This window comes from Eumetopias jubatus, unplaced genomic scaffold (assembly GCF_037043125.1).
Source record: "Eumetopias jubatus isolate StellerSeaLion01/CBP00866 unplaced genomic scaffold, mEumJub1_p1.0 scaffold_9, whole genome shotgun sequence".
NCBI classification, from domain to species: Eukaryota; Metazoa; Chordata; class Mammalia; order Carnivora; family Otariidae; genus Eumetopias; species Eumetopias jubatus.
The window spans coordinates 94,223,108-94,235,256 of record NW_028274815.1 but is presented as its reverse complement, the minus strand read 5'-3'; the positions used below and the strand labels follow the sequence as shown (position 1 = coordinate 94,235,256).

The 12,149-nt window shown below is 39.5% G+C and overlaps 1 protein-coding gene across 1 annotated transcript in view; it reads left to right on the top strand.

The window, feature by feature from the left end:
• Positions 1 to 9,220, top strand: part of XRN2 (5'-3' exoribonuclease 2) — an 85,201-nt gene extending 75,981 nt beyond the window's left edge. The window contains exons 28-30 of the mRNA XM_028123730.2: positions 176 to 239; positions 6,602 to 6,740; positions 9,034 to 9,220. Of these exons, the coding sequence (XP_027979531.1) occupies positions 176 to 239; positions 6,602 to 6,740; positions 9,034 to 9,099 (269 nt within the window). The 3' untranslated portion in view covers positions 9,100 to 9,220. The remainder of the gene's footprint in view (positions 1 to 175; positions 240 to 6,601; positions 6,741 to 9,033) is intronic.
• Positions 9,221 to 12,149: the final 2,929 nt, after the last annotated feature.

Genomic DNA, 12,149 nt, shown 5'->3' with positions numbered 1-12,149 from the left:
TGATGTAGTCCCAGTAGTTTAATTTTGCTTTTGTTTCCCTTGCCTCAGGAGACATATCTAGAAAAAAGTTGCTATCTCCTGTGTCAGAGAAATTACTGCCTGTGCTCTCTTCTAGGATTTTTATGGTTGTGATCACTTAAAATCTTCTTTTAACCTTTCCCTGTTTATTTTCCAGATATGAGGCCGCAGGATTCCTGGCGGGGTCCTCCTCCCCTTTTCCAGCAGCAAAGATTTGACAGGTAATATTAAAGCAAACATGACTTTTAAATATTTTTCCACATCAACATTTGAGGTTTGGGCTTTCTCCATGGTTCAAAATGTACCTTCTTTCCTCTAAACAGTTTCTGTTGTGCTTGTCCTGTAGGAAAATAGATGCCTAACATGTTGAATTAAAAGAATCCTCTTTATATACTTTCCCACTTTCCTTGGTCCTTGGCCTTTATTTTTTTGAATGTTTTAAGGTGCCCTGAAAAATGCAACACAGAGAGCTTAAAATTGTACTAGGTTTTGATCAGGCTAAACAAATTTCTTTTTAGAAGGCTTGTGCAGCTTAATGAGGCATAACTAATGGTGTTCCACTTTTATCATTTCTGTGCGGGCAACACAGCATTAGTACAGACCAACCATTGATTCTTGCTACAAACCTCTTGAAGTCCTAATCAGCTTCTTTGGTACAACTTTTTCAGGGCTGACAAGCCTATTGTAGGGCAGTGTCACTGTAGGTCAGTAGTTATTAGTTGCCACTGAAAACAGTTTCTTTAACTACTTAAGACTGAACTGAATTAAACGCAGAAGGGACTCAGAAGAGGATTATGGGATCTGCAGTCTAATAAGTACTGGGGACTAGGAAGAGTGTGACATGGTTTAATAACAAGGGATGTTTGACTTGTGTTCTTCCATTGATAAGTTGTGTGCTCCTAAGTCAGGTGGTCTCTACACGACAAGACAGCTAGGCTTGTTATGAATAATTATATTAACATCTGTAGAATAATTGTTTACAGGGCAGCTTTCAAATCTATCATTTTATGCTGGTTTGCCAGCATCAGTAAATGCTGAAACCAATTAAGCCCATAATAAGGCTTCCCTCTTTGCCTTCCCAATTCTAATGTGTTTTGTTCCCCTCACCTTTAGCATTTTAGCAGTCTGATTCTTTTCACATCTGAAATGAATAAAAGTGTTGTTATGAAGTTATAAATGTTGCTCGCCCTTTAAGAAAACTTTTCTTTAGAGATTCAAGATGACTGATACAATGCCTGAATTTATGTTTTGTTTTCAGTATAAGTGTTGCAAGCACACCATATGCACTACTTCCATATCTTTGGTATAGGACCATTTTCAGACTAATTTAAAAATGAGTAAGGGTTAAATTTTTCCTAAATTACAGATTACCACATTGGGACTGATCTCATTTTAAATATTTGTCTTTCTGCATTAAGTTTGTTGAGTTTGATTTTCAGTTTCCCCTACTTTGTTGCTTGCTTCTTTCCCGCATTATTAATAATCACTAACATTTACAGTCCACCTACGAAGTGTCAGCACTGTGAGCTAACATGCCTTTAGAAACATGACTTCATTTATTCCTCCTAGCAAGCTTCTGAAGTACATGTTGTTTTTACAGATGAGGAAACCTAGGCACACAGCAGTCGAGCAGTTTCCATACATTTCTCTTCTGTACCATTCTTCACTAAGAAACTTTCACTTGAACGAACAGTACTCATCAGAATGCTTATGTTTGCATAATAGTAAAGCTGTAGGGACTTAGGGGAAGTAAAGGATCTCCTTCTACTTGCGAGACATTCTTTCTTCATTTCCGGCGGCTTTCCTTCCCTCTACACACTAAAAGATTTCCTAAGATCATCACCATTGTCCTGATTTCCATCAGGTTTTTGTTCTTCTGCCCTAGCCAAGTACTTGTATTATCTTGACTGCCTTTGTGAACCCAGGAGGTTAGGGACAAGTTTTGTGGGGCATTCGTTTTTGGTTTAATTTTAGTCAGAAACTTGAAATCATACCTTAAAGCAGAAGTTAAATGTGAGCGTAAGAAAATTCTGTCTTATGTCTTAGACCATGTCATTTAAGAAACATAACATTCTGGGGCGCCTGGGTGGCTCAGTTGTTAGCCGTCTGCCGACGGCTCAGGGGGTCCTGGGATTCAGCCCTGCATCAGGCTCCTTGCTCTGCGGGAGGCCTGCTTCTCCCTCTCCCTCTCCGCCTGCTCGTGTTCCCTCTCTAGCTGTGTCTCTCTCTGTCAAATAAATAAAATCTTTTTTAAAAAAATAACATTCATAAAGAAAATGAAGTTTGAAATCAGCCATTCAAAACTTGTCCATTAGCCTGTTGGCAGATACAGTTAGCAGAAGCAGACTGACAAGTGTGTCTAACCATTCTGACTTCACAAGGCGTAGAGGAGAAAATACAGACTTGTAGTCACTTTGACTTTGCTGAGATGTCACAACTAGTTAAGTAGTAGAATTCTTACTGTAACCAGTTTTAATTTTTTTTTTTTAAAGATTTTATTTAATTGACACAGAGCACAAGCGGGGGGTGGGGGCGGCAGGGAGAGGGAGAAGGAGAAGCAGGCTCCCCACTGAGCAGGGAGCCCGATGCGGGGCTTGATCCCAGGACCCTGGGATCATGACCTGAGCCGAAGGCAAACGCTTAGCCACCTGAGCCACCCAGGCGCCCCTGATCCTTATTATTAGTTCAGTACTTGCCCATTGCACTATTTTGAGTGTTTGGTTGAGAACCGTACTAGAAAAGAAAATGTTGAGTGTACTTTTTTTTTTTTTGCTAAAATACACTTTCTTGAATTATTTCCTACTGTGAGATAGTATCTGTAATCCGTATGTTCATTTCATTTAAAAATACAAGAGAGGGGCACCTGGGTGGCTCAGTGGGTTAAGTGTCCGAGTCTTGATTTCAGCGCAGGTCATGATCCTCACGGTTGTGGGATGGAGCCCTACCTCGGGCTCATGCTCAACAGGGAATCTGCTTGAGATTCTTTCTCCCTCTCTCTCTGCTCCCTTTCACTTATGCTCTCTTTCTCTCTCTCAAAAATAAATAAATATTTAAAATATATATATAACAGGAACACCGCCCCTCCCTTGCCTCCCCGCACAGAGACAAGCCAGTGCGAACTGAGTAAATGGTAGACAGAGTATCTGAGTTCTTTTTGTTGCTTGAGTTCTACCCTATTGTCCATGTAATTCTTGCCAGTGGGGACTTCTCTTTTCTGGCCATATCCAAGGTGGCCATTTAGTTTTTAACTTACGGTGGTTAAGCTTAGTCAGTCATGGAAAATCTTTAAAAACTGCCATATATATAAATTAAAAATATCCAAATTGGTACTAGTTACTTCATATTGCAGTCTACTTTCCAGAACGGAAATTTAGAAGCTTAAGAATATTGTCCTAGACAAAAACCAAAAAACAGAGTCTTAACCATAGAGGACAAACTGCTGATTACCAGAGGGGAAGTGGGTGGGGGATGGGTGAAATAGGTGATGGGGATTAAGGTACTCACTTGTCATAATGAGCACCAGGTGATGTATGGAATTGTTGAATCACTGCGTTATACACCTAAAACTAACACTGTGTGTTAACTATACTAGAATTAAAATTTTTTAAAAATATTTTTAAAAAAGGGGCGCCTGGGTGGTTCAGTCGTTAAGCGTCTGCCTTCGGCTCAGGTCATGATCCCAGGGTCCTGGGATCAAGCCCCGCATCGGGCTCCCTGCTCAGCGGGAGGCCTGCTTCTCCCTCTCCCACTCCCCCTGCTTGTGTTCCCTCTCTCTTTGTCTCTCTCTCTCTCTGTCAAATAAATAAATAAAATCTTAAAAAAGCCCTTTAAAAAAATTCTAAAAAAAAATTGAATGTTGGCAATTTTGTATATATATTTACCATCCATGATGCCAAGTGCCTCAGATAAGTTGCCTCAATAGATAGCCACTAATTTAAAAAAGTTAAAATGTGTCAACCTCAGTACTTCAGTCCCAGATTTAAAGTGTATATTTTTTTAAAGATTTTATTTATTTATTTGACAGAGACCGCAAGAGAGGGAACACAAGCAGGGGGAGTGGGAGAGGGAGAAGCAGGCTCCCCGCTGAGCAGGGAGCCCAATGCTCAGATCATGACAGGAGTTGAAGGCACACGTTTAACAACTGAGACACTCGGTAGCCCTAAAGCGTATTTTTTTACCCCAACTTTTTTTAAAATTATTATTATGTTAATCACCATACATTACATCATTAGTTTTTGATGTAGTGTTCCATGATTCATTGTTTGCGTATAACACCCAGTGCTCCACGCAGAACGTGCCCTCTTTAATACCCATCACCAGGCTAACCCATCCCCCCACCTCCCTCCCCTCTAGAACCCTCAGTTCGTTTTTCAGAGTCCATAGTCTCTCATGGTTCGTCTCCTAAAGTGTATTTTTGAAGGCAAATTTACCTGTAACTATTTGCAAATTAATACAGTTAGTATAGAAATATGGTAAACCTGTGGAAAAGAAGGGGCTGCCAGTAAAAAGCAAAAGAGGATAGTACCTGCCCCTCTTACTGTTTTTTGCTTAATTTCAATTAAATTCTTTCTTTTTTTAATTTTTTTTAATTTTATTCATTTATTTGACAGAGCACAAGCAGGGGGTGCTGCAGGCAGAGGGAGGAGCAGCCTCCCCAAGGAGCAGGGAACCCAATGCGGTACTTGATCCCAGGACGCTGGGATCATGACCTGAGCCGAAGGCAGTTGCTTAACCAACTGAGCCACCCAGGCACCCTAATTTCAATTAAATTATTTTTATAAAAATTATCTTAGTCAAAAACATTTTAAGTAATTATTTTGAACAAAGAGAGAACTTTGTTTTTAAACTGTGGCTTTCTAACCTATTTTTAGAACATAAAATAATGTAAAATTGCATTTATAATATATACCATCCATACTAGCAGATTCTCCTGAAGCTCAGTTGAGTAAGTTTGATCATTGCAGATCTGAAAATAAAAATTGATTACAGTTAACACAACATGTGAGTTGCATTTTTGGCGTGTGGGTTTTGCATTAATGACCCAGTTTTGATGAGCCTTCTTGGTTACAGTACAAAACATTAACCCCTCGCTCGTGTACAGACCAGAAGAGAACATTCCTATCTCTCTGCATAACTGTTCTTGCTAAAGAGATGAGGCACTCATGCTAAAATATATTTATATTAATAAGGAACCTGAATAGTAATTAGAAGCCCTGAATGTATGGATATTCCTTCTGAGATACATTTTTTATTTTGAGTACAGCAAATTTTATTGGTTAGAGCTCTGGTTTCACCACTAACTGAAGAATAGTATTGGCTTCTCTATAGTTCTTCAAAGAGTTGTTCTTTGAGTCATCACACAAAAAGAATTATCTTTGGTATTAAAAAAAAAAAAAAAAGGGCAAGCTCCAAGTGAAGGCAAGGAGAGTGGGAGGGTAGAGAGGATAGATTCAGGTTTGAATAGCTTGTGAGAAGAATGCATTACCCAGTAAGCCCAACTTCAAGCTGTTCTCCCCACCCCCAACACCTGGGAAGTGAAATTCATATGCTGGTATGGTTATAGTTAATACTAGTCAGTGCTTTAGTAATTTTAAAGTTCTGTAATTTCTCCTAAAATCTGTAATGGCCTCAAAGCATCTGGTATTAAAATATATTGGAGAATTTTGCTTCTATTTATTCTTTATAGTGACTGTTCTATAAAATGGAAGTTGAAAATGCCTCAAGAAAATTGTGTCTTAAATGGTGATTGTCTTTAGAAGGTATATCTTGGCTACATTGTTTATGTGACAGTTTTACATTATAATTTAATACATCATACCTGTTGCTTTGTATCTGCAAAGTTAAAATAGGCACTTGAAGACAATTAAAACATTTCTTTTGACTAGTAATCCGGGCCAGCAAACTGGGTTATAATAGCTGTTGAATCTGTGTTCCCATGTAAACTGTACACCAAATGCCAGTCAGCCCATGCCAATTAGTGCTCATGTTGCTAGGTCACCGTGGTCAATTGAAAGCTGCATCAATAGAACTTGAAAAGGTTTCTTCCCGATCAGACCTTCTGACATATTGAGCAGAATAATGGATGGGAAAAAACAGCCAAGTCCCCTACCCTAGATTCAAAATACTGAGCAGTAAGAATTCATTTGCAACCTGCAATTAACTAGAAAGAATGGACTTCAAGAACGAGTCTAGACATTTTTAAAAATAAAGCCCATTTTCTTGTCTTGTACATGTTTACTCTTTGGATAGCATCTTAAATGTAACCAACTTGGTGATCTTGGATCCAAATCTTTAAGTGACCAAAAAAGAAATTTCACAGTTGAAAATGAACAAAATATTTTTAAGTCATATGTTTCTGATTCATTCGAGTTTAGATCCCTTTTTTCAAAATGCTGATACTTGAACATGTTAGACTACATCAAATATGAGGGGCATATAAAGGTCACTCTGATGCTGTATGTCCCATTTGATAAATGCAGGCAAATTGAATTGTCCTCAGAGTTGGAGATGATGCTAGCCAATTTGAAACTTTGGGCTATATAACAGGTTTGACTTACAATGCAGACATCATACTTCTCCACAGAGGCGTTGGGGCTGAACCTCTGCTGCCATGGAACCGGATGCTCCAAACCCAAAATGCAGCTTTCCAGCCAAACCAGTACCAGATGCTAGCTGGACCTGGCGGGTATCCACCCAGACGTGATGATCGTGGAGGGAGACAGGTGATACAGTGTGGGCTGTGGGATGAAAAGCATGCTGCTCTCTTTGTACTTAGCCATGCTTCTCAGGACACCATATTTTCTTAAAAACATTTATGGATAAGATACTGATAGAGTAGCTCAGCTGAACTGGGTCCTTCATTTTAAAACATATAGAGTGAGTATGTGCCTTACTACATCTGTTCTACCCTGAAGATGCTAAAGATTTTCCAGCCCCAAAGCCCTTTTAATGATACACTTGATCTTAGCCAAAAGGCCGAGAAGCAATAGCCCTTTTAATCATAGCAGTCAGTAATATTTAGCATAAATAGAGTCAGTTGCCAAAACATTTTTTTATCCTTTAAGGATGTTGTTCTTTGTTTTAGTAGAAACTAGATTTCATAATAGATGATAATTTTCTAGAAGCTGAAAGTAACAGTCTATCCTTTTAGCTGTTACCTTTATTCATCTTAGAGGTCTCCTGTCTTGATTCATCTTTGATATACCTTTTCATGGAAAGAAATCTCTCCATTTTTTCCCAGATTTCTTCAGCTAAATTTAAAATAGCTGTATATTGAGTATAACAATTCCTAGACAAATTTATTTAGTATGTGTAAGCTTCATTTCCTTCTCTATAAAGCATCCAGTTTTAGCAAAATTTAAGACAGAGGTCTGTTTGCCTCAGTCTATTTGTCCCCCAGCCATTTGATGCCCTGGCCCGTATTTACATGCTCTGCAATCAAATCCTTACCAGAGAGCAGGGTCAGAATGCTATGATTTAGTGTGGGCAGTGTTCATGGAGTTTAGCACCTGCGGTGATGTGAAGTCGTTTTAAAATTGCTTACCTGATTTTGCCTATAGGCCTTTTGCAGTGCTTTGAATATTAATTTTCTTACACAGGTTCTTGCCATGCATCCGTTTGTGTAAGACCTCTCTCTCTTGAAAGCATAGGAAGATCTTTTTTTTATACTTTTTTGTGTATCTTTTTACAAGGCTGTTCACTTTACAAGAAAATAATCATCTTAATTATCTTTTGAGAGAATTTTGTTAACAGTTTATTAAAATCTGTTCAAAGAATTTTACTTTGAATTACTGTCAGCTCCAGAGTTCTAAAAATCATATCAGTAGTTTTCCACTTCATACGGGATGATAGTAGGCAGTCTACATAATGAGTATTTTTGATATGGGGACATACTTATAAACAAGAAGAAACCCTGGAGAATTTTTAGTCTGATCACCTCATTTTCCAAGTGGGAAATCACAATCCTGCGGCACCTGCACTTGGGCAGCAGAGCTGGGGACTGGCTGCCCAGTCCTTCTGAGCCCAGTTCCTCCGGTTTCTCATCTCCTTCAGAGGAGGTGTTCCTTGGAAGGAACTCTGCTGTTACAGCAGGTAAAATCATTATTCACTTAGAAGATATAAACCAATTGGTAAATTTATAATTCTTTTAGGATCTTTTAGAAATACATTTCTTTTTTTCAGTCTCTTTTCTCACAGAGCTACTTTTTAAATAAAATCACAGGTTTTAAAGCACTATTAAATTGCAGAAGTTCATTGTTAAAAACAGTATAATTATGACTTCACTATATTTCGTGAAGTTTATATGACTAAAAAAGGCCTTGATGGTCTACACACACTCATATTTAAAACTACTGAATGACAATACAGAGGCAGGGCCTGGGGTGGGGAGTCTGTTTGAGAATCCTAGAGGCCTGGAAAGGGAATTGTGAGGGAATTTTTTTGTACAGAAATGTTATTTGCAAGCTTACTAGGGTATGTTGTGAATGTCACCAGTAATTGATTATGTAATAATCTAATGTGTTACTTAATACTCTACTATCTATAGCTAAACAAAAAAAAATCCCTAAAATTAATAGTTCATTAGGCTTCAGCTGACTTACTTATTAGCAAGCTCTTGCCTTGGTTAAGCAAAATGACTTCTAGTATAATATGTTTAAACATGATGTGGACATCTTACCACAATGTGACTTGAATTACTGCCAGGGATGGCAGGGAAGATTGAGAACCACTAGTCTTTTACACAGAACACTTAACTGTAGTTCATTTGTGTGCATTTTAAGGAGTTCTTAAGTGCTTGTTAAGGCTCCTTTGGGTAGTTTTCTGTGGTAGCATTTGTAGCAAGCGTTACATAAAACTGGGGGCCTAAGGTACCTATTTATGAGAGACCGTCCATAGGATATACTTTTAAGGCATATTCAGCTTCTTTATGGTGTGTTTTTCCAGAGAAATGTAAAATTAATTTCTTTGAAGGGGTGTTAATCCAGAAAATAAACTCTTGCTTTTGCTTATTTTCAGGGGTATCCCAGAGAAGGAAGGAAATACCCTTTGCCACCACCCTCAGGAAGATACAGTTGGAATTAGGCTTTTGTAAAGCTTTCCCAAATCCTTCCATCGTTCTACAATTTTATGCTATTTGTGGAAAGATTTCTTTCTCAAGTAGTAGTTTTTAATAAAACTACAGTACTTTGTGTATTTCTTTTAACTGTGTATATTTCTACTGACTTGATCTCACTGTTTATGTTGCTTTCCAAAGATGTGTGTTGCATAATACAGTGGATCTGAATTTATTATTGCTTGTAAAACACATTTGATGGATTAGGAATACTGGTTTTTCATTATGGTTAAAATCAAACCAGCTGTGGATTTTAAAACACAGTGTATTCTAGATCATCTAAGATCCATGCTGATTTTTAATGCACAAGAATTAGGTATGAACTCTTGAGCTGGAACCCTCAGCTAACTAGAGTGTATATTGCTCGGTATTTCTTTGGAAACATTTCATTAATGTACTTGTCTTATGGAAATTTCTGGACTTTAGTAAAAAAAAAAAATGAAAACTCTGGTCTCTTGTGTCCTTATTATAAAATTTCAACATTGAGAATCTTGGCCACGTGTTGTTTTTTTAAGTCATTTTTTCAGAAACAATTCATTTCTACAATTAGATGTCAAAAGAAAATCAGTGAAGAAGCAAGACAACCCAACGAACTCAATTAGTATGTCAGCTACTGACTTGGCTAACTGTACAATCTCTGTAAGAATCATTTATTTACATTTTATTAAATTTCATATAGACTTGTGCTCCAGTTTTAAGGACTTAAGTCGTTTTACGTCTTTAAGGTGAAAAGTTTAATTTGTAGCTAGTCTCTACTCCTTAGCATATTTTTTGCATTTTTTGTAATAATTTCAGTTTGTACTCATTTTTTTCTTGCCTGTCAGCACAGTATTACTCCTTAAATTTATTCTTACTGTTCATACATGCTACTACCATATGTACTTTCATTTGTTTGTCACAACAAATTTACACACACATGTAGACTTGCTGCTTTGTTTCCATTTGCTATTCTAGGCCAAGATTGTAGAATAAGGTTTTTCTTTGACCTTCTGACTTAGGACATTTTTGCTTTAATATTTCAGCTAAGGTACACTTGTTAATCTTAGCCTATGCAGAGAAAAGGCCGCCTTAATCTTAAATAGGAAGGTATTTTGAAGCTATTGAGTTCTTTGCTGGTGGTGGGTGAATAGAGTAGGGTCCTTCATTGTTGAGACAAAGCCTCTCCGCTGGGAATTAACAACACAACCATTATAATCTTCACAATATGTTAAAGTGATAACACCTTCTGTTAAATTTCTCTATCTTCCAAATACTACAAATGAATAGCCACCTAAATCAAGTATTTCATGTTCCAAAGGAGCCCATATAAATGTCTTACTCTATAGCTTTATAGGTACCCCAAACCCACACTTCCACATAACCTATATTTTCTCAGATTTCCAGTTTTTGTTTAATCTTAAGCTATCATGAGTGTGTATAAAATAACTTTTTGCTCGGCCTTTGCATAATTAACATATAACAAATTAAATTTGAAAATGAATGTTTAAAGTATTTTGAAGACATCTAAGCAAAAAGCCTGATGGAAAAGCAGTGCCAGCTAGATTCCCTCTACCTGGTGGGGTGCCCTGCAGGACACCTGCCAGCTAGCTGAACCCTCACTTCTGGACCTGCTCCATTCCTTCATCCTTGCTCCCTCCTCTCGCCCCTTACTCTCCCTCCCTCTCCTTCCAACTTGTTCCCCCCCGTCTGAATCTGCCAGAAAAAATGCCCTATTCTACAAGTGAACGCTTCTTAGAACTTAAAATGGAGTATTTAAAGCTATAAACATTTCCTCCATTTTCGGGGGTAAAAATAGTTAATGGGCCAAATTTAAATAATTAACTATCTTTAAGTAGGACACAGGTTTTCAGGGTCTCATATTAAAGATGCTTAAAAATCTTAGAACATGAAACTGACTTTATTGTGGCGCTAAGGGCCCTTAATGAGCAGTTGTCTTCCTTTTAAGGATCAAATGAGGTAATGCACGTTAAAATACAAAGCCATGTACAAACTACTAGATTGCCGTTTGGTGTTACAAAGGCAAATTGCGTGTAATGAGCGATGGTTAATTTTCGTCCGAGGGCGCGGGTCGTCTGGGCGGGCCGGGGTGGGGCTGAGGGTTCCGAGCTCCGGTTTTCCGCGGGGCGCGTTGGAGGTCGGGCGCACCTCCGACCGAGGCAAGGGCCTCGGGGCGCGGTAACATCGCAGCCGGGCGGGACGGTGGCGGCGTCCGGGAGCTGCGGGCCTGGCACGGAGGGGACAGAAGGGCTGCTTCTCAGAGGCAAGGTCCCAGGCCCGCGGGCCGGGGCGCCGCGAGGTGGGGAAGCGCGCCCGGGGCCCATCCGCTCCTCTCAGCGCTCGCCTGTCCCGCCCTCCGGCGCCACGGCCCGCGTCCAGCCGTTCGCCGGCTCCGGAGTCCCTCGAGCCGCCGGTGTCGAGCAGGGTGGTCACAGGGAAGTTCAAACCCCCGACCCGCAGTGTGGTTTGTGTGTCGCGGCCGCCGCCAGGCCCCAAGTGGATCACTGCAGCAGCAATCCTCAGTTCCTGGAAGTGGCGCCGCAGCTTTCTCACCTGCTCGTTTTACCGTCTCAACTCCCTGCACGAAATGCATACACCGATCCTGTAAGGGGAGAGCGGAGATCTTACTTCTGAGGCTGCAGTTTTAAGTTCTAAGTCTGAGCGTAACCGAATTTAGCTAAGCTTAGAAATCTAAAGTTTAGACATTCTCTTAAGAGTCAACTAAGACTCCCCATTCCCGGACCGCTGAAAGCTGTCTGGCTCCGTCTGGCTCGTCCGACCCCTCTTCCAGATCACTCCAGAGGGTCAGGGAGCTGAGATCCCGCCAGACTATTCCTGGAGATCGACTGCCCTGCTATTTCTAACCAAGAAAAAAGTCAACAAACAATAAAATAACAAACGGCCCGTTCTTGATGGATTTTTCCTCCACTCGGTAAAGTTAACCACTTGTGTTGCTTGTTTCTGGATTTCGTATTTATGGAATGAGGGCCAAGAGAGAACGTGCTTTGATTTTTGTATGGGA